We start from the raw sequence: 24964 nt of genomic DNA, 5'->3' as shown, positions 1-24964 counted from the left end.
TATGGAAATATTAAATTGTGTTTGCTTATACATCAATAGTTCAGTATTTGTATATGTATATGTTTTTATGTGTATTATAAGTATTTGTACTAATTATATGGTATGATGTATGAGAATATGGTGTAATATTGAAGAAAATCTTTTCTAAATTATCATAACAACATTATGTTCATTAAAATTTTTCTTTATAAATTTATATTCTATCTATGTACATATACTAATACATCTGTCTACGTAGATTCAATGTATAATCATGTATATATCAAAAATTACAGGATGTTATTGTTTACACAAACTTGAAATAAATGGTTTAGAGGACGATTGAGAAAAGATAAAAATAATATGTAATAAAAGAAATTTTTAACAGCATAACTGAAATTTGAAGTTTAAAAATGTTTTTTTTTTTTACATAAAGTCCCACGAGTTAAGATTTTATCGCAAAATATTTTAAACATAGAATTTGGAGATAAAGAAATACACTTTTGTTTTAAAAGTTTCCGAAATAATAAATATTTTATTTAAAATAAATTTTAAATAATTAGTATCATCACTTATATTATACGTAGTTCTATCACTTATATTAAAAAACGTCAAAGCTGTGGGGTTCAGAGTACCCAATTTGGCATATTTTTCACTAAAATAACGTAATATGGTAAGATTTGAACAAGTCTAATAGTTTGTACAAAACATATTCATTACAGTTTAAATATTTCGCGGAATTGTTTTTGCTTTTTCGAAAAAGTGTTACATATTCATTTTTCATAAAAAATGTTAAAATAAAATCCTAAACTATTGTATAAAAAATATTATACGTACGATAGATTTTAGCTTTAAACAGCACAATATAACACCTTGTACTTGTATACAATGGAGCTACATAATTACTAATTGGAAAAAATACAATATGCTAAACAAAGATAATATCATACCTTGTAGAATTCAACTTTACATGTGTATCAAAATGGAATTGTTAAATGTGAATAGTTATATAAAGTATGGATATGGTAATTAATTAAAATAAGAATGAAAAATAAAAAGAATTAAAGGAATAATAAAAGAAATATTCATGAATATGTATAGAATGTGTACAATGTACATGTTCACTCAAAAAAAAAAAGGTTCAAATAGGATAACATTTTAATTGTCTCCATTTGTTTGCTTATTGACGTGTGATCATTATCTTCTCGTATTTTTAGTATCAACATAAACTATATTATTGTCTGTGTATTAAACAAAAGATATTTAAAACAAAACAAGTTGGAACATACCAATGCGTTTTTTCATTTAAAGATGTTCAAAAAAATTTGATGAAATTTTTTTAATAGGACGATTTACTTTATTTAAAGAGATAATCTTTAAAGAATTAATCGAGAAATTTCTTATTTTTAAATTTTGAGGTTGAAAAAGCGCCCTCTCTGTTAGTAGAATGTTTTAAGATAACTAAATTAATACGAGTACAACTATGATTTTTAAGAAAATTACATTGCTTGCATTAATAAACGCGGAAGTAACCAGTTGTCGGTAATCATGACATAAATGACCTCCCCTCAATCAAGTTTGATCTTTCCAACTGTTTGCTCAAACTTCCAACTTTTTGCTTGAACCTTCCAAGTTTTTGCAAAACTGATTTTCGAGCTTCGTAAGCAGACTAACAAGTTAACGAATTGTAGACTAGAGTACAAGTTGGATATTTATTAAAATGTAATAGTATTTAGAGATCAAATTCAACTTATACTCACTTCAATACAATTTACCGGTTTCTTGTATCTATCTTAGGGTTTAATGAAAAAGATATTATTATATACCTTTTGCACAATTTTATGTATGTACCGATAATATAACAAAATTATACAAACCATTGTGAACATGTACATAAGCAATACAAATGTTGTATGTTGTAAATATGTAATAGCACATAATATTTTTATTTATAGACTTGTTAAAGTGATAATTACGCTTCGGATATTAAAGCTCGAATTTTACAAAATGGTAGACCCAAATTATATGGATATTGATGCCAATATAAACTGATTTCCAATGGTAAACCTGTAATTATAAAGATACACAAGAGAGAAGAAATTTAGATTATAATGAGAATTGAATCCAAAATATAAAAGAATTTGTTAATGAAAAACAACTACAAATTATGCTAGTAGTTCTCTACAGATTTGATAAAATAATTTAATTAGTAGTTTTTAATAAAATTCATTATTGTTAATGTTATCCATTCAAAATGGTTAAGGTAAAATAGGAGTTAATCATTTCCCACCGTAATTTAAGAAGAAGAAATTAGAAAATGTTCTTAGTCATTTTTCATTCTTAATTAATGAAAATCTTAATTAACTTTTAAGATTTTTTATTTGTTAGTACATTTTTCAAGCGACTCTAGCGAAGTCTACAGCGCTTACAGTATAACAACAGAAACAAACACAACAGTACACAGAATAGACTGTTACTACCATACCAATGCCAATAGACTGGGAGAAAAGTTCCTACCTTACCAGGAATACTTTTGGGAAGGAATGATGATTAAGATTCAACACGAAAATTAAAGAATTTCTAAAGATTCCCTAGCATCAGTTAAATGAAAACTGCCATAAGAAAATCCTAACATAAAAGGACAACAGGGAGTTTAATATAAAAGGACAGCAGGGAGGTATAACAGCCTCTTCAGGCAGAAACACAAACTAATGAACAATTGTTAGAACCGCACTTGCCACGACCTTAGGAAAAAAAGGGTTGCGCAGTCATAGAAGAGAGGCCTAATTATCAAACAATGATCGTATATGAAATTTCAGTTTTCTATCCTAAAATGAGTAGAAGTTTTATAAACAGACGCAATATCGGATACAAGGATGGATATGAAGACACAAACTAATGAGTACATTTTTTCTCACTTTTTATTGGAAATTCATATAAAGCAAATAAATTAATTGCCCCTGAAAGTTTGCAATTGTTTAAAATTATATTTTAATTTTTTCAACCATATTTTACCTTTCAGTATTGCATAAACCCTGTTTTATTTGAAACATATTTTATTAACCTTAAATTTATATGAGTTTCTTGATTCAAAATTTTTTTACTTTTCCATTTAAATTAAGAAAATACTTTATTCTAAGATGTTCATGTCTAGCTATATTTACAGTTCTTTGAATTAGAAATTTAAATAGTCTGGTGTTCATGAGCTCTCTGTTAGAAGATAAAAAAATTTTATTTCACAGCTGCACTTAAAGTAACTGAATATGTCCGTAGTTTAAAAATAAAAAAAAATCTTTGACTAATAATGTCATACAAAAAAAAAAAAATTTCAAAAAGAAAAAGTCCTTTAAATTCCCTTTCTTTATAGACACAAGAAAAAAATCTAATATTTCAAAATTTTTTTTTAGATAAAAAAAAGCTTTATCTTTACATTAAGAACATTTAGCATTTTCATACTTTTGAAAGATACATTATATTGTCCAAGAGAAGAAAAAAACTGACGACATCATAAGAATGAATACAATAATAAAATTATGATATTTTGTACCCTGAGAATAAAAAATCCTCTTATAAAATTTTATTTCATATTTTTCATTCTTTTGTAAAGCTTTAAAGATTATTGTTTAATTTACTTGAAACATATTACATTTAAGACTCATTTTACATACTTAGACATATAAAAAGCTTGTAAGTTAGAAAGAAAAATTAAAAAGGATTATGGACTAGAAATTCTAGACTTCTACTACACAAAATTTTGCCCATTAATTTCAATTTTTAATAGAATACTTTTCAACTGTAATGATTGAATTTCTTTATTATAAAATGTACTCGTTTTAGATTTCAGTCGAGTGGCATATCAAACCCAACTCACAGCTTACAATTTTTTCGGTTTTTACTGAAAGCATCTGGTAAATTTGATATTATTGTTATTTACAAGTAAAAGATTTTTATAAGTTATAAATCTCCTCTTTGTTCACTTCTCATATTAAAACTTAAGAAAAGCAAGAACTCAAATAATTAGCATAGCTTCCAATTATGTTTAAAATTACAATTTTTCTCTATTGTGGTTTTTAAATAAAAATAAATTTACATATAATAAGATTTAAAAGTATTTGATGTAATAGTGTTCATTTAAAATTAAAATAAAATATATTTCTTACTTAACTAAGATAAAAATTTTTTTATATTATAGAATAGTGGTTGAAGCCGATTATCGCTACATATATAGCAACATAATTATATTAAGGGTACATCGTAGTCATATAACTATTCCAAGTCGCCGCGCTAATTTTATGAGATTATAAAATAATTTTGAATGAAATATTCAATTAAATATCTTTTCAATGTTAAATTATTTCGCTATAAAAATAATAAAATTTAAAATAAAATCTTTAGATCATTATTAATTTTAAAATTGACGTATAATTTTTTAATTGAACTTGGAATAATTTCAATAAAAAATGGTTTTCCATTAACTACTCGCTTTTAATTCTAGAGGATCTTTATTTAACACTCGTATTTGATTTAACTCATTTAAATTAATGGTTAAAGACTGAATTGATTTTTTAATGTGTTTTCAAACTATAATCCGAATTGGTCCTGGAGTATAAGTCTAATTGAATAAATTCTTCAGCAATATGCATTAATCTTCTAAATTCGTTGTCAGGTTCATTATTTATCCACCTTTTTTTAAATCTCTACTTAAAGTATAATTGTAAAAAAAAAAATGGTAAAATTTTTCATTTTACCATTTTATTGTTTTTACAACTTTTTTTTCTTTTATAATTTAATTTATTATTAAAAGGGAAAAGTTTTATTTTTTTTATTATTTTAACACAAAATTCAATCGCAAAGGTAGAAAAATTTAGATTTGTTTTATTTTTTTTTTAAATTTCTGATTTTGTTTGGAAAATCTGTTAAAGTAAGCAAATAAAACAAATAAAAGTTTTGGAATTCTTTTTATTTAATTTACGAAGCAAACCATCAATGTGTATGTATAGGGTTCTTTGTTTATTTAGTAGGTAATATTCGTAGGAACAAAGTCACCGTGTCTTATTTAGCGCGAGTGTTTTTTGTACTTTTAATTTTCAACTCAGTTTGTTCGGATTTCCTTCCTCTGGAATAGTTTTCTTAAATTTCCAATTACAAAAAGAAATATTTTAATTAAAAATTTTATGCATAATTGATTTTTTATAAATATTAGAGAAAAATTTACAAAATATGGAAAGAAAGTTTGTGAGCGTGGAAATGATTTTAAAATAGTGGTATTAATAGTTCTATTTTAAGAGAGATAAAACGAAGAAATTCATCTTTAAAGAACTAGAAATTAGGAGAATATTGCAATATCTGATTTTTCCTGTACATATTAAACTTCGAACTTCAAGTGCATGCAAAATTTTACACCTAAATTATTTTTGTATAAGTTTGTATAAGGAAATTCCTAAAGGAGAATACTAGGGGGGTTTGCTCTCATGGCGGCGGAGTTGCGGTCGATCAATGTTATTTTGTCAAACAGTGTTCTTATGTCACTAATATCTTGTTTGCACTACATAATTTTTATTTATAATATCTCTTATGTACAACTAGATAAAACGGCAATACTTGTGTGTTTCAAATTAAAGTCCCTTTTGGAAATTAAACCTTAATAAAATTATTTTATAAAAAATTTCAAAAAACTTTTATAAAATCAACTGAAGCGAAAATTCAAACAATTTACTTACTAAACTTTTAGTGTGTACATATCGATAATAACTGAAGTATACCGTTAAAGAAGTGTGATATTTTAGCAAAGATTTTAATTAATTTTTGGTTTGAATTTTTTGGAGATTTTTAATTTTTTTAATTAATATATAGTGAAAAATAAAATGAAAATTTAATTTGACTTAAGATTTAAAAGTTAATTTGGAAAGCATATTATATTATTTGTACGTTTATTAATTCATTATAATTTTGATTAATTATCCCATCAATCAATTTAAAGTTAATTAATAAATTTTAAAATCGCTATTCGTAGTAGGAATATTTTCTTCTTGATATGGTTTGAAAATCTGGTTCAAAATATATAAAAGGTTAATGTTTTCCATAATGTTTAATTTAAATTTAAAACAAGTAAAAACGTTTCAATCGGCATAAATCGACTGAATTATACCCTGCACCTCGACAACCTTAGTTTAAAAATTTGTTTTTGAAATATTTAGATGTCTGACCTATAACTGAAAACACGACTGCCATGTTTCATGAATTTAACTTCATTATTTTTCCAAATATTTATAATTAGTTTTTGCAGGTGTGTGGAACTACTCGAACCCACTGTCGATATCGGTTTAATTACAATAGCAGTCATCCTTGGCAGAAAAGAAATAGCTTGTGAAATTTGCTGAAAATTGCATTAATCGTTTTTGAGTTATCGTTTTAATTATATCGTATGAACGAACAGACATGTCTAAAACAACGCAGAATTTTACGCTCAACAAGAATATAAATACATGTCCATACCGCAGATGACTACTACAAGTGATTACAAGCTCCATAGCATAGCTAATATACCCTTCATCAAAATTCAATATAAGCACCTAAAGAAATCCACATGAAAGTTAGGAGCATATATGAAAGGACATATAATAAATTGGAATTTTTGGAAATGATTCATTAATATAATTTTCGTGTTAATATTTGTCAATTTGGTAAATTGTATTTTTATTTATTCATTTCTTATTTTTAAAACATAAATGTAAAAGTTTTAATTAAAAAATATTAAGGTGGGTGTTTTATCTATCATTTTATGGATGTTCTTTGGAAATTATCCTGAAAGTGAAAATGTGTAGGCATATTAACTTAAAAATTATAAACAAAATAATATTAACGAATGTAGGCTAAAATGTATCAATTTTAAAGTAAATTTTTCGACAAATTTGAAGAATGTAATGTCCGCTAATCCACATGCAATTTAGAATAATTATTACTATACGTTATTAATACGATAATTATAATTACTACATAAATTATAATGTTTAATCTTATAAATCCATTAATTTTTCTTTATGTGCATTGTATCTACTATAAATCTTAAAACTTTGATAATATTGGAAAACCAAGTAATTAATTTATTCTTATAACAGTTATTATTTGTATAACTAGGATGAAAGAGCGGAATAGCTATTATTAAATCCTTTAAAATTAATTTTGTATGGTGCTTATTTTATAACAATAAAATATAATTAATTATTTTCACCTTTTTCATAAAAACAATAAACTTTTAATTTGTTTTTTAGTTTCTGGATTCAAGTAACCGAAAAATTGATATTTATAAATTGAGAGAAATTAATTATAGATGGTGAAAGTTGGAAAGATAATTAAAATCGAGGGAAGGGAAATTTCAATTATTTTAATATTTTCACAAAAAACATTCAATAGAATTTCACAAAAAATGGCTCTAGGATATACGATATTATTTTTATGAAAAGCAAAATGAAAAGGATGAATAAAAAGAATTTTATCTCAAGTACGACAGAAAATAAGTTAGAGGTAAATTACTAATTATAAAATAGAAATTCAAGGCACAAATGGCAAATAAATAATATAATAGAAAGATTGTGTAATTGGAGATGTTCCGATATGATAAGCTTTGTTATTTAAATAATTATTGTAATTAAAATTCACGTAGGAGGTTTTAATAGTTGCAAAGAAATATTTCATTAGCATTAAATATTGAAATGTAGAATGATCGTGACCTAGATATAAATTTAAGAAACAGAAATATGCTGGACTTTAAAGACCAAACAGCTAAAGAAGAACAGTTCGTCATATTATTGTGAAGTGTTAAAGCAGAACTTTAGTTCAGAATTATAGATGTACATTTTCATTTATTTTAAATTTATTTTATGTATTAATCAATAAATTATGTATAAAAAACTTACCCAGTAAAAGGAACATCAAATCTGATACAGCTAGACTAAATAAATAATAATTGGTGGCTGTATGAAGCGCAGATTGCCTCACAATAACCACGCAAACAATAACATTTCCGACCACTCCAGTAACAAAAATCCCAACAAAAAATATTGTGACCTAAAATCAAATAAAAAAAATGAAATAAAAAGTTCAAAATTTTTTATATATTAAAATTTAATGAAAATTGTAAAAGAGAATGGAAAACAAGGATCCTAATAAAAACGGAAATCTGAAATAATAAAAACAAAAATATTTCTCGAAAGTTTTATACGAAAATGTTTGTGCTTTGCATAGTCTTCCACGTCGATAAAAAATAAAACAAAAAAAAAAAAGAGTATTAATCTTTAACCTTTGATGGAAATTTATCATTAAATCAAAAATTCATTAGATCTCAGCTAATTGCACATCTTAATTGAATTGAGGGTTTTATAAATTTTTCATTGTTATTTTCATTTGATTCTAGCATTTCTATAGTATTTAATGCTAGTATTTATTTATCATCCATGGTCTTTAAGTATTTTTGAAATGTGAGAAATTTAAATTTATTTCATCATTTTGAATTTATTGAAGGGTTTTCCCGTACAGTTTAATAAAAATATTGAATTTAATATTAAGTTGATGTAAAATAAGTTATTCAAAAAAATTTATAAAGCTTTCTCAGATGTTGAGAAGTAGCTCAACAGCTTATACAACATTTTTGTAGTGGATAAGAGCAAAGTTATGTTCGAATTCCTATCGTTCTTAAGGAATTTTTCATGATTTACTTATACAACAACTAAAATAAGAAAAAATTTAATATTTCTTTTTAATTTCTTGATGTGATTCAGAATAAATCAGTGATTTACATTTGTATGTTATACATCTCTCTTAGCACTTATAAACTAACGATCTAGTGTCTGAATACATTTCAATAATATCATTTTTGATTATTACTACCTAACTTCAGCATAGGGGTTTTAATATTTTTGACATAACAATACCTTAATAATGTGATTTTGACATAAAGGGAATATGATACAATGTGATAAGCATAAGAAAAAGAGAAGAAAAAGAATTAAAGGTAAACATTTGCTTCCGTCTTGAAACTTGAGTGTATATGTATTCCTACACTAATAAAATGAAATTGATAAAAGATTTCAGAAGTTGACAATTTTGTGACATTTTTTTTTAAATTGAGAAAAGTTAGTTTGCAAATTAAAATATATACAAAAAGGTATGGGTTATAGTTATTCATATACGATTGAAATAATTTGGTTTTCAATAGATACACACAAACACATTTACCCATATTTCTTCTTTGGTCTTCTGGGAATTGTTATAAATTTTTCAAATGAATTAATAAAATGATTTTTTTTAAGTTTAAAACAAATTTTGTTTATTTTTCAAATTAAAAATTATTTTATTTATTGAAATTCAATTTTTATAAAAATTAATTAATATGCTTATTATTTTACTATATTTTAATTTTTTTTCCCTTTAAGGGTACAAAAAGTAGAACTCGTGTATTATTTCTATGATTGCAAGTTTGAATGCCATAAATGATAAGGGGTGTGGTCACACAATTTCAGTTTCGTTTTTATTCAATTTCTATTTGTATATATAACCCCAAAACGTATGCAATATTATTTAAAAATTTGTCGAATAAATTTTATTTAAATTTTATATTGCATTAAAGAAATACGAAAAATTTAAAACGCAAAAAGCGAAAGCATTTTTGAAAAATATTTAATTTAGTACACTTGATGAATTTGTCATTAATCAATATATTTTATATACATGGAATCAATATTAATAAAATATGTTATAAAACAACGTTGAGATGATTTTATTTTGTTAAATTAGCAATTAATATACATTACAACATTATATATGTTTTATAAACTTTAGGTATATAATTATACGATATAAGGGTAACTAAAAAAAAATGAATTAACAATAATGAAAATTATTTACGTTCAACTGAAAATATTATTAATGTAAATTTAATTCATTCACGAATAAATTTGCGTACAAACTGATAAATTAAATCTACTTAATATTTAAAATTTCAAGTTAAATCTCATTTCATTAATATTTATTTTCAACAAAAATTTATGTATATCCTTTGATTTTTGTATATCTATACGTGTAATTTTTGTGAATATTAATGTGAATTATTTTATATAAATAATAAGAGGGAACTTATGTTAGTAAAATAATTATTGACTGCTGACAAAAATTTCGAAAAATGGTAGTTTTTCAAAGAGCACCACAAATAATCAAATTGGGAATATTTTCTAGAGATTTTCAAAGTCTGTAAAAGTTTAATTAAAGAAATTTTTAAAAGTTTAATTAAAGACGCTGCGAAAAATAAAGCAAGAAATGAACTGCATATGAATATTTCTGATAATCTTTCAAATGCGTTGTCCGACTAAATTAGAAGAGATAGTAGGATTTTTTCTTTGTGCGAAAGTTAGTATAGTAGATAGATACTTCTTATGGTTACAGTTCTCGTAGGATGAAATAAGCATTTTATATGTTAAAACCAATAAAATAAAATAAAATTCTGAATTTATATATGTATGTATGTATAAGTAACCTAATTCTACTTATACATACTACAAATTATTAAAGTTTTAAATGCATTTCTGCATTTTTATTTTTGCCCTCCAGTCTATCAGTTGAAACGCAAATATTTTTTGGTGGAATAGCTTTCGTATCTCATTTCAATATTAATTTTCCATTATCTTATGAATATTAAATAAATAAGTGTTAATTAAATTATTATTTCATAATTTTTAATATTCTTAATAACATTCCATTTGTTTTTGTTTTTAAAAAAAAAATATGTAGATATTATCTATAGAATATTTTTTGATTATTATTCACAAATGATTTATTTTTTAAAATCACCAACTTTAATCAGAAAAAAATATATTACATAACATTTGTAAGTACATATAAGTGTAAAATTTTCAGTTATAAGTTAATGAAAGAAAGAGATAAAATGAGAATTTTCCAATAAAGAAGACAAATTTACCATAAAAATGTCATCAACAATTTTTTTTATTTATGTACACACACATCAATGCCTCTATGTTATGTATATAAATACATAATATATTGTTGAGTGTATACATGACTTTATTTTTATACGTAAATTTATTAAAGTATTATTTATGTGTTCTTTGTACACATTTGTATATCTGCAATGTTTGAAATCTTAAATCGTAGTAATACTTTTGCAAGCATAGAAAACTATATATGTATATAAATAAGTATATGTGAGTGCTTGTGAAAAAATTAATAAAGAGGTGTATATATATGTTATGTAAAGTTAAACTAGTAAACAACATTCCACTGTCATTTTATATACAAAATTCTTTTGATTAGTAGACTATATTAGAATAAAAATAAGCAAAAAAAAAACAAAATATAGAAAAAAAAAGGAAAATCTCTAAATAATGCTGAGTAAATTTATTTAAAAAAAACCGAAACAAAAAGAGAAAGAGTTTTTCTTTTGTTCACTTTTTTTTTAGTTAGACTATTTATCTGATAAAACTTTAATAAATTTTATGTTGTTTACTTAATGTTCAGTTTTTAAAGTTTTAATATTATTATATGCAAACTAGCTATATATGTATATTATGTATGTATAGATAATATAGTATAAGATAATTTATACGGGTTGGAAAATACAGTCGCTTGTCAACGTTTACGACACTATTTCTTATATACAATAAAATATAAATAATAGAAGTCCGGACTCAGAAAATAAAAATAGTTTTTTGCCTTTCAGTAATTCTTATCAAACTTTTTTATTTTTGACAAGACTTACGTTATGCTTTTTTTAATATTTTAAAGTTATTTTTCAATAACTTTAATTCTTAATATCTATATTTTGCCTTGAAAAATACTTAGATAAAAATTTTCTTTAATAGTAAAAATTGTGAAAAATTTTGAATTGTTTTATACAAACATATTACAAACGAGGAAATTTATATAATAGTATTTGTAGTGGTTGTCAATAAATTTTGAAAGGTTTTAGTTAGAAATACTTAAAGAAGTTAAAATTTTCAAATTTAGAGATTCCTTCATTGTACGTTCAAAATTCGCTCTCAGAATTGTGAAAATGCGGGCTAACAATGCTATAAAAAATATTGATATTCTGACAAAATCAGGTAATATATTATACTACAATTAACTATGTATTTAAAATAATAATAAAATATTATTAATCGCGTTTTCTATATAATTATTGTTGTGATTTTATAATATTTTTAGTCTTCATAATTTATTCATAATAAAAAAATCCATGAAACAAAATATTAATTATAGTGGTAACGGTAACAATAGCGATTTACGATATACAAATATGAAGGCAATGCTTCTGCAAAACCACCATAGAGTTCTTAAATTGTAGTTAAAAAGGAAAAAAATAGAAAAATACAAAAAAAAAAAAACACAACCTAACCAATAATTATAAAATTTCGCTAAATATTCATAATTTCTTTAGTTACAAATTTTTAACAAATATTTTTCATTTATGATCTACACATGGGTCATAATTTATTGGCGAAGGACTGTTGCATATAATTTCTATATTTATATGACTTTGAATATGTTTCGTGTTTATCATGAAGAGCAACAAAAAAAAAACAAAATAAAAAAAAAAAGTTGAAAAGGAATTGTCAACATGCAATCATTTTTTATTTTTTTTTATGTTTGTTTAATGGTTTTTAAACAGAATTTTTCATTTTCAGAAAAACCTGGATTTTCCTGTGTTTTTCCTTTTTTTTATGTTCAACTTAAATTCTCCCCACAGTGGTCATTTTTGGGTTTACTTTCTTTGTTGCTTTTTTCGTATTTATGTTACCTTTTTTCATATCTTTGTAATCTGTTTAAAATTGTGAAATTGTTAATGGTTTATTTAGGCTCAGGTATAAAGGGAATAAAATAATTCTCATATGTTTACATAATATTATATACCTACATATTATATAATATGCATGCATGTGTATTAAATGTTTTTTATATATTTAAAGTGTAGTGATTAGTATTCAGGATTAAGGTTTAATATAATAAACCGGAATATTTATTTTGGTTGGAAAATTGAGATAGAATTTTAGTTTATTTTTACTAAAAAACCGTATACAGTGGTTTTGAAAAGCTTTAAAAATCTACACATTTCAAATTTCATGTACTCTTTAAAAGAATTATAATTTTTCAAATGAGAAATGAGAACATAAAATTTACATTTTAATTTTTTTCATTTTGCATCTTAAATTCATTTGAGTATTGTGTTGTAATATTATATAAAATGAAATTTCAACCAATAAAAAAACCATTAGGAAAAATCTTTATACAGAAAAACACACAAAAAAAAATTTTTTCCTTTAAATATTTTACAAAAATTTTTTGTGTTCTTTCCTTTCCTGATTATACCATCCCAATTTCTGTGTAAGTACGCACACATAGATTATTAAGGGTCCAGAAAAATTTTCGTAAAGAACACAATAAAAAAGAGCCGAAAACAATCAAGAAGGAAAATGGAAACGTAATGAAGTTAATTATATTTTTAAATCGTTCTTTGATTGAGTACATTATTAAATTTTGCAGTTTTGAAGAACATATTATTAATAATTAAAATTAAAATGGGGGATTTCAATTAATCTAAAAATAAAAATGTAAAGACTTTGTTTTTTCAGGACCAAATCCCAAATCTACGCTTAAATTAAATCATCGGAAATTTGAAAGGGGTATTTTGAAAATCTTTTTACGTAATACAAATATAATAAATTTTGTTTATATAAGAAAGTAAATTTCGGATTATTGTTTTTAATTATTCTGAAAATTTTAGAGATTATTGTAAAATTATCTCTTGAAAGACCTTGAATTTCAGCTAATTCAAATCTTATCTTATATATCTCATTTGCAAAAGCGATTATTGTCCTAAAAATATCGTTTTATTTAAAATTCATAAAATTAAAACTTTTTGCATATTGAATGTTACTAACAATCTGGCACTTAAAATAATTGAAATTTAAAACTTATGGCATAGTATGTTAAAATTTACAAATATATTTACGTATTGACATACGTATATTATCAAATCATTTTAAAATTTATGTAAAAACATGAATTCAAAATATATAAACGAATACAAAGTTATTACTGTTATATTATAAAGGTGACTTAATTTGTTATAAAAGATTAAGTGTTAATAATAAAGGTGAAAATAAAGGTTGTTATGATTAAATTAATAAAAAAAAATATCTTAAAAGGACCCAAAGGTGCAAGTACTTAATACACTAATAAATATAAACTTTCAAAAGTTAGTTATACAAAGTTCATGTCAAAGAACAATTTTTAATTTATTACTATCGTTTTTATGTTCATTTTGTTGTAAAGATCATATTACCGTTTCTGATTAAATTTAATTCTTCTTTATAGTTTTCACAATGAAACCTTTTAGTAGAGGACTTATTATGTATTGAATATCTACATAATTTGATTATAGTTAAATTGCATGTAAGAATGTAATTTTACTAAATTTTTGGATAAAACTATACCTTTGTTATGACAACATAGCATGTCTGACATATTTGAAATTTTAATGATATTTCACTGGTTAATAGTTTTTGATTAATTTTTTGATATTCAAGGTTTAATTTTGAAGAAGTTTTGAGGATTAACTTCTTAACTTTTAAAATCTTAATTTAGAAGCCTTTGGCTATATTATTACTTTTTGAAACGGGTAAAATAGTTTGAGATACAACCCATTTGATTTAAATCAAATTTAAAAAAATTAAAAATGTAAGAAATGTGACAATTTCTATAATTTTTTAAGAATCTTTAAAAGCTAGCTTTAAAAACAAAAAATTTGTCTTAGAATTACTTTTTCCAAATAATAAAGAAATTAATATTTTCACAGACTGAATATGTTTTGATATTGCATCTTCTTGTAATAAAAAACATTAAAATTTGAAGTAAAAAGTTAATAACAAAATTTATATAATTTATTTTTGGTAATTTGTATAAAATATAGGTTTATATGTATGTATAACAAAAACTGAAAGAAAAATCTTTCCTACTTACCAAAAGTGCTGTGGTTATTGGTAGCATTTGTGGTCCCATAACAAATTCTAAAAATTCTTCTCTTGTACAATTAAAATCTAAACTGTCTGGATGACAACGATCTAATTGCATATCATCATCATAAAATTGACTATTCGTTTCAAATATCGTTCTTATATGAAAAATATCATTTGAATTACTAAATGTTGTATTTATTGTTTCATTTAACATTGTTAAAGTTGGCACTGTTGTAAAATTTGAAATGAAAAAATTTTCTTTTGCTTGCATTACACTAGAAGAATTTATTGTGGTTGTAGTTGTAGCATCTATATTAATAATATTATTTGATTTTTCATATGACGACAATGGTGAGGGCATATTATATAATGATGATGATGATGATGACAATGATGATGTTGATAAAATTGGTTCTAACATTTTATTTTCTTTAATTTTTATAAGTTCATCATTCATAAAAACAATTCATTCGTCATACATATTTCTTTTATTTCTATTGATTGAATTTTATATGTTTCCTTCTTGAAATTTTTGAAAGAATTTTAAAACATTATTTTTTATATTTTTTTCATTATTTTTTTTTATATTAAATGACAAATTTGACGATTGAAGTTTCATTTTATATTTATTTTATATGTATGTATGTACATTAATTGTATTTTTTTTTAAAATTCACAGGTTTTTTATCACATTTTTTTTATATTTAAAATATGTATTTTAAATTTTATTTTTTAAATTTTTTTAAAAGTTTTATTTTAGAGATATTCCATTTTTCACTCTACTTTACTACTATTTACTGCAAATATAAATTTTTATATGAATATATGTATATATTTGAATAATTTGTACATGTAATAAAATTTAATGTAAATCTGATGTTTTTCATTTTTATTGAACTGAAAATTGGTAGTAAATAAGTTTTAACTGTTATTAAATTTTGCATTATTGTTCCTTTTTTTTACTTCTTCTTTTTTCAATGCATTTAATACTTTTATACTTTGTATTTTTCCCTTACGCTTTCAATATTCCAATAAAATTTGGTTCCATCAATTAATTTTTCTCTTTTCGAGGATATAACTCTTTGTGTATAGAAAAAACAAGGAACGTATAAGAGAAAAAGTATAATGAAAATGTAATACAATAATAAAAAATGTAAAAATTTTTATCTTAATCAAAGTTCAAAAAGGGTCGAATTAAAGATCAAAAATGAGAAAAAAAAATAAAATCAGTAAGATTTTTATTACGTGCATTAATTAAAAATTACACAAAGGAACGCAATAACTGACATACGTTTACAGGATGGTTGATATTCGAAATGAAATTAAATACTTTCATTCTTTGTAAATGACGTATTAATATAAAATTAAGCAAGGAGTCTACAATATTAGTACATTTTAATTTTAAGGCATTTATCTATCATTTAGCAGTATTTTTGTTTAAGTATTGTTTTCTCAAGATGTTTCATTCTCAAAATTTTTGGTCTCAAATAATTTCTTATGTCAAATTTTGAAGTTGTTAATTTTTTTAAAAATTCGAATTTCTTACAACCTCTATATAAATTCTTAATCTATAACTAATTTTGCAGCTTATAGGCAAAATAATCTCGTTATATATAGATGTACATACTGAGTTATTTATTTCCACACAATTCCAGACAATTATAAAAAATTTTTTCATATCATTTTTGGGTTTTCATATTAATTGCTGAAAATGAATAATATAATATTTTACATTATATTATCCATTTTCAGCTGAACATGTTTAAACCTGTGTATCAGTTTTATATTATATAGTTCTCTTCTGCTAATATTATAAAATTAATTGCCTTGACCCACATATTAGCCCCAATTTTATACTATATTTAATTTCGGAAAAGATATGGGTATAGCTACTTAAATTGTATGAATTGATTTTTCTCTTTAGGTTTTAAGACTTTTTTTTCCCTTACAATTTCGAAAGCTATAAATTTTATATCCGTAATCAATAGATCTTACACAAGCAAATACTACTATCCATGCACATTAGGTATTGGGAAAAAAGGAAAAAAATAATTTGCGATATGAATATTCAACCAATAATTTTGATCTTTTTTCCATTTTTTAATTGTGCAAAATAATGCAAATTGCGTCAATAGATCTTTCCTACAATTAATATTTTTAAAATATTAATAAAATTTTGATACACTTATTCATTTTAAGAATAAATTTATCCCATATAAATCCTTTTCCAATCTCATAAATGGAAAAAAATTAACTTTTTATTAATTTTCGTATTATGAAATCTTCATTTTCAGTTTTATATATGAAATTTCACATGACAGTAGCACTTTAACATAATCTTTAAATATTCTATAATAAAAATTTAAAATAAAACAATTAAATGAATTTAATAAAAAAAATAATAACACTTTTAGCAATATAATAAAGCCGGTGCCTTTTTAAAAATAAATTTTTTTATTATAATTTTATATTTTAGAGATTATATAATTTAAAATTTTATTTAGCGTATATTTTCAACGTAAATAATTTTATGATAACTGAAATTTCTAAACTAAGAAAAACATTGCGTTAAAACTCATCAAAATAATTTTGAATTTGACTCTGTCTGGCATTTATTTCAATTTTTATTTTTGGTTTGTGTTGATTTTTTTTTTTGAAAATAGTTTGCTTATTTAAACAATGTTATGTCCGTCTTTCATTTTTTTTTTATTTTTAAGAGTGTATAAAATTAATGCTAGCAGCACAATTATAAACAATATTTCTGCCATTTTTACTGTTAGACCTCAATTACTATAAGAAACGTTTATTAATTAAAACTTTTCTGCTAAATTATAAATTTATACCACTCAAATTAATATCAGTGGGGAAATAAAATTGGATCGAGTTTCCCATTATTTACCAACTTTCTCTAAATTAATTTTATATCTGAAGTTTATAAGTTAATTTGAAAATCTATGTTTAGTTCAAGTTAAAAATTCTACTTTACTTCCTTAAATACACTTTGTTTGATTGTTCCTCTTAAAAGTGCTGTTTTTCAAAGCTCTTGCTTAATTCTAATTTGTTTTAATTTTTTTCTCTCATTTTGTGTAAACTTTGATAAAATTCATTTACGTATGAAAAAGATAAAGTATGTGTACAATTTCTAAAACAGAAAAAAAAAGTTTTACACCTGATGCAAAAAAAGAAGTAAAAATAAATAAATAATAATTATGATTTATTACAAAATGGTATCATGTTTTCCCTATTACATTTGTAACAAAAACAAAGAAAAAGCAAAAACAAAAAATGAAAAATTTGTTATTTTTTTAATACACAATTAGAACAATGCTTTAAGAGTTTTAAAGTTCAAGAGGTTAAAAAGTCAAAAAGGAAAAATTATATTTTTTATATGAAGTTTTGAGATAAAAATCGATTTTTTTTATAGATTGTAAGTATTTTTAAAATAAATTTATCTTTTAAAATGTTTCTTCTAAAGGATACCCCGCTTAGAATAATATTACAAAAGAGATTACAAAAATTTTTTCGAAAATTGAACTGCCAAATTTTTTGAAAGGATAAACAATTTTTTAATAATCTTTCCTCAAACTATTGAAGAAATGCCACCCAAGAGAATTGCTTCAAAATTTCTTTTTATTATACAACAGTAAGTTTTTCAATTTGCATTATGACTATAACGGCTGCTTTACACCTTATAGTTTTCTTCTTCTCTATAATAAAGTCAAATAGTTTGTACTCAAATCTTTAATTTATAGAAACATCTAAAGTTTATCTACTGTTTAAACATTATTCAGGAGATAAAACAGAAAAAGAAAACCTTAAAACCTTATATTCATCCTATAAAATCACTGGTGTTTAACTGCTTTTTAATTTAGTGTAGATAACGGTATTTCTATACTTTTGTCTCTATTTTTTTATTGCTAGCTTTTTATTTTTAGTTTGTGTTCATTTAAATAATGATAACAGTTTGTCAGTGAATAAACATGAATGCTGCATACGGTAGTTCTATTTTTTATACCGTTAATATTTTTGTAATTATTCATTCTAATAAAGCTTTTTTTTTGTTTTTTTTAGTTTTCTTTTCCTTTTAGTTATAAGTATATTTTTTTATATTTCGCTAAAATTTACTTAAATCATATGTATATATTATGTGCATGGTTGTATGTATTTGAGAAAATTTTTTCATGAAAACTGCTGTTTAAAAAAATTCTTGATAACTTCAACTATTTTTAGTTTCTCAGTTATTTTTTTCAAATTATTTATTTTTATAATTCGTTCTTTCTTAATAAAGTTTTTCTTTTTACTTTTATATAAAATCAAGAATAACTCAGCTGTAAATAAATTATGACTTGTATAATATGTGTCATAATTTAGACTCATAAGTCCTACTTTACAATATACGGCGAATATGATTAATGATTCTATTCAATATTTTATTTTAAATTTTTTTTATGAATTTGAATATAATAAATGCTTCAAACCGACGTGATATACGCAAGGATTTTTGATATTAGAAATAAAAATGTCACTGAAGCATAACAATACGTGTGTGAAAAAAAAATTTTTTTCTTGTATAAAACGTCCATTATTTTGAAAAATAATATATGAATAAAAATTTGCGCACGATGTCTTTTTATTTCTCAATGGAACACAAAATTAAGAAAAAAATATTTTCTAAATATTTTGTTTCAACATATAATATTCGCTTGAATGCGTTTAACATATATATATAAAAAGATTAGTCATCAAACTTAATAAAGATTTTGATTTGAGAAAGTTTTGAAAATTGTTTAAAAATTAAAGAATAATATTTAAAAAAAATCACTGTAGTTTGATATATACTTTAAAACCACTTTAATTTTACGTTCTTTTATATCTATTTCGGTAAATGGGAAAAATAAAGAATGCAAAATAATTCGTGCGCTGTGGAATTTATCAGGTGGATAACTGTAGTAACATGTTTTCAGAACAGTAAAATAATTACGATGCGTTAATCCTGAATTTCAAAATTATTAGAAGCATTCATTCAATTTAAAGAAAAAACTTAAGATTTCCTTTAAAAATTTAATTTTATCGAATGTTTGTTTACAAAGAAACTAATCTAAAACTCGTTTGAAAAACAAATCTATTTTTTAAACTTTAAAATTACTTTTATTCTTTTACGAAAATAATAATTCAATAAGAAAGAAAAGTGTTCTTTTACCCTTATTCCATTTCTTTATATATATATGTATGGAATTGCGGAAAATAATGCTGGCTTAGCGTTTGATATAAAAAGCATATTGTATTAAAGAATTAAAAGAAAAGGGTTAAAATAAATTTAAAGGAAAAAATTAATTTACTTTTATTTAATTAACCGAAAAAACAATTGTCCTTTTATATAAATGCACATACAATAGGAAGGAAAAAACAACAAAACAGCAAAGAGAAAAGCATTTAGAAATGAAATCGCTGAATCCCATCGATATTTTTGCTTTTATTCTTCCTTTAGCGTAATATTTGTATAGAATTTTCTATATTTATAGCGAAATTGAAAAAAGAAATATTAAATCTTTTGAGTTTTCTGTGTATACCTTTTGTGTAAAAGAAAAATAAGACAATCAAAGATATTTTAAGAAAACAGAAATATTTTTGTACATATGCATATTTTCATGTTTTTCAACAACAAATTCTAGTTTTATCATTTGACATACAAATATATACGACTCCTAATTTGGCTTGTATAGAAGCAAACCATTTGTAACTTCAAGTAAAATATTTACATCAAATGATATCCCTGAAAGTATGCATGAGATTTTATAATATAAATATAGAAACATATGTACTTATGTGAACGTTATTAGTTTGTATAATACGTATACTTCATTCGAAATAACTCAAAATTAACTTCTACTTTTTAAGGGCTCAGTTGGTCTACATGTTGCTTGATTGCTTGGCGAATTGCAAAAACTCTTCTTCTTTGAATTTATGCATATTCATGTAAATGTATGTTATAAATATTTTTTACGGTAATTTAGTTAGTTTTAATTAAAATGTGGTAATTCAAGGCATACACTTTTAAAACTACAAAATGTGCATAAATATTATCAAACATTTTAAATTTATAATATTGTGTTCAATGACAACGCAATATAGTCTAAGATTTAATCTGAAATTTAGGTCAACTGAAAGGTATACATATATGAAATGCGAACACAGAAGTGGGGATCATTAACTTCATTTTTCAGGAATTTTAAAATTTATCAATGTACACATATATACATACATATGTAATTTCATGTACATATATTCATGTATGTGTCTAAAATTAGGGATACGATATTTATTTTTATACATTTTGATCCCTCGCCGGATTTAAATGATATATAGAGACCGCAAATTGAATACATGAATAATAAACGTAAAAGCAACAAAAAAAAAATAACAAGAAAGTAAACACTTTTTCTTTGCTCTTTTTCATTAAATTTATAGATTTGGAGGTTAAGGATCAACTTACCCTAAATAATTTTATATTTTTGGTACATGTTCGGAAAAAAAATAAAAAGAAAAACAAGAAATCGCATATTAAATTTGTAAAAGGAAAATGAAAATATTACAAAATAATGGAATTAAGAAAATATAAAAGGATTTTATTGAATTTAAATGATTAAAGTAAAAATTGATTTTTTATTTCGTATTGAATATGAATTTTTATATACATACTAACATAAACATGTTATGTGTATACCATATCGAATAAATCAGATATATTTTTTTGTATGTAATATGTAAAATACACGTACATATGAAACCTGAATAAATTGTAAATTTTTGAAAACTACAAAATTATTTTCATAACTTTTAAACAGGTAAAAATTTTCTCTAATTTTAAAGCTCTATTAAATTTAAATTATATACATTTGTTAACTACATTAAAAACATTAAATAATTACATATATATTTCCATACATATTAATATATTACATATACGTACATCGTACAATTATGCATAAATTAAATTTGAAAAATACTCTTAAAACGGTAGGAAATTCCATGCCCCAAGTTGTAAAATTGTTTTTTCATTTCAAAGAAAAAACCTTATGTTGTTATACATTTTGCCATATTTTATTGTAAATTTATTGTAAAATATCATGTATGGTGTAATGAAGAAATTTAAAACGAAATAAATCAACAAGTAACATTTAAAGTTATACATAAATATAAAAATTTTGGTAACAGAATTTGTACATAAATTTGTATTTTATAATTGTTAGAAATAATATATAGATAGCTATAAATAAAAGAAATTATACGTATACATTAAATTATTTAATAATTTCAAAGTAATTTTAAGATTATATTTTTTATAAATTATAGTATTTAATGTATTCCATATGACACAACCCTTTGAAAATAATTGCTAATCAAATAATTGATATTTGATAGGCAAAAAAAGATGGCAAGAAGTTTGTCAATCCCATGCATATAGCCAAAATGAATCAGTAAGAAATTTGAACGTTTTCTCTGAAGAAAACTTCTTCATATGTTCATTGCGTGCATATTTATATGATGTACATGTAACAATAACAAAAAAATGTGCTCTACATTGATAAATAAAAGTGAAATACTATTGATAAACTTATTCGTAGTTTACCGTAGTTTAATATGTGTAGAACATATTAATTGCATGCACTTTCGTTTAAAGGATGCTTAAATAATTTCTTATTGCTTGTGAACGGAAAGCAGCCCCACATTCTTCCTGAGATGAACCGGCATACAATAAAAAATTTCGTTCTTTATATGTACAACTAAGTTAATTTGTTAAAAATTATTTTTTTTGTATTTAAAATTTTGTCCTCGTGCTCAGTTTACATTCATATATGAACAAAACAATAAAAATATTTATGTTTATTGTAGTAGGCACAAAAGTACGTAATTGTATGATAAAACATTTTTCCATCTATTTACCCACAAATGCTATTTAAAAGTATTCTATTGTCATCTACTAATGTTTGAACAGTTTTTTTTATCATAATAGCCTTATAATTTATTTAAGGTATAAAATATACCTGTCTTTACAGGCGTAATAAATTTATTCCGAATTCTCAAAAATGTCAATTCCTAGTTTTTTTTTCAATAAATAAAGCTCAAATGTACTTAACTGTTCCCTTGAAAACGAAAGCAACATAAAAGTAATTTATTTAACAACTTAAAGACATACTTTAAAAGTTATTAACCGGAATATAAACATTACACGCTAAAATGATAATTGAGGATTATTTAGTCACCTATGCATACTGATTAACAAGGACTGTTGAATATATTCATGTATGCGTACATTTAATTAAGTTAACAATGCTTATAAATTTTTATATAAATTTTTACTTCCCTTTTTCATAAGTATGTGCAGTGTGTGTATTAATATTTTATAATATAACGTGCAAATTTACCTTTATGATAGCAACTTACAACAACATAAAATTAAGATTAACTAAAATGTTAATGTTGTTCTTTTTATATATAATGTATATAAATGTACGGGAATAAATAATTAATTCTTGTATAAATTTTTAGAAAATTTTATAGTTTTGTAAACAAATATAAAATATTGTTAAACTTAATATTTGTGTATTTGGGAAGCTAGAAAATCGTAATGGAAATACTTTTAATGTCCGCAATTTTTCAGTATTGTTATTGATATTCAAATATTTTTGGTCATATTTGATGTTCTTATAGGGGACATTTGAAATAGTTTTGACGAGCTCTTAAACTTTTGGTCGGAAAGTACTTTTGAAGAGTTGTGTTTAAGATTTCCAAAAAATTGTAAGTAATGGACTGAGAATAGAGATGGACTGACTTTGTTTAAATGAAATTGCTTTTTTATCTCTACAACACTCTAGTTCAACTATATAACTCAATAAATTGTCTTAAATAATTTTTCATGTTTTTCTTCTAAAAAAATAATTACTTTTTTTGTCTTTTGATGTGTCAAATTTCAAACTCGTAAAGTTTTTCCAAAATTGAAATAGTTGATGTCCAATCAATGAAGGCAGTTTAATTCGAATTTCAAAATTTTATAATTTCTTCGAACATATTACTTTGTTTTTATAACCACAATTGTTTTACACATCTACATACATATATTAAATGTTTTTATCTATAATACGAGATGTAATTTTAAAAATAACATCGATAGCAATAAATTTTTATTGAAAAATAATTTTTTTTTCCTTTTTAAAATGAGATAAAAACATATTGTACAATTATCCAAAGGAGTCATTTAAAATACATATTATTAAACATAATGAAAAAAATGTAAATATCTTTTTTTTGGATTTTTAGGATCACTAAATTGAGCAATAAATCCGATTTTGCTATGATTTTTTTTCAACAAGAGGTAGCACTTTAATGAGCTACAAGGGGTAGCTTTCATTACTTTATTAAATGATAACAGACAATGCTGCGAATCTGTCACAGCTATTTCTCTGCGTATTTTCCGAATTTTGAAATTACTTTTTAACTTAGTTTCAAGCTCTGTACTTCGAAACGAAAAATTACTCGCAGGTATTTTTTTTTGAATAAGTTATGGCATTATATATATATATGCAAAATAATATTATTATAAATTTGTCGCCAGTTCAATTAATAAAATTTCATTAAATTGTACGATTGTATAATTCATACATATACATAAATAGATGTATATCAATGGGTAAAATATACTTAAAGTTCCATGAATGAAATATTTTTTGTATTTTTAAAATGTGATAGAGGAGAATAATTATTTAAAAATTTTTTTTTTATAAAACTATACGACTATGTATATACGGATGCTGGGCATTCAAGAATATATAAAAATGAAAAGGCAAAGTCAGTAAAAAAAAGAAAAAAATTTCCGCTCAATATATTTTTTCAATAATAAAAATAAATGTTACCAATTGAATTTGAAAATATTTTTAAAAATACACAACACATTCCCATTTGAA

General features: G+C 23.1%; 1 protein-coding gene across 1 annotated transcript in view; it reads right to left on the bottom strand.

The window, feature by feature from the left end:
• LOC129606768 (neuropeptides capa receptor) overlaps positions 1-15759 on the bottom strand; it is a 40538-nt gene extending 24779 nt beyond the window's left edge. Inside the window, exons 1-3 of the mRNA XM_055517305.1 lie at positions 15007-15759; positions 7896-8046; positions 1956-2046 (exon numbers count right to left, since the gene is read on the bottom strand). Coding sequence (XP_055373280.1) covers positions 1956-2046; positions 7896-8046; positions 15007-15459 — 695 coding nt within the window. The 5' untranslated portion in view covers positions 15460-15759. The remainder of the gene's footprint in view (positions 1-1955; positions 2047-7895; positions 8047-15006) is intronic.
• Positions 15760-24964: the final 9205 nt, after the last annotated feature.

The sequence above is a fragment of the Condylostylus longicornis genome, unplaced genomic scaffold, assembly GCF_029603195.1.
Source record: "Condylostylus longicornis isolate FDR11 unplaced genomic scaffold, ASM2960319v2 ptg000022l, whole genome shotgun sequence".
NCBI classification, from domain to species: domain Eukaryota; kingdom Metazoa; phylum Arthropoda; class Insecta; order Diptera; family Dolichopodidae; genus Condylostylus; species Condylostylus longicornis.
The sequence above is the reverse complement of the archived record's forward strand: the minus strand, read 5'-3'. Positions and strand labels throughout refer to the sequence as shown.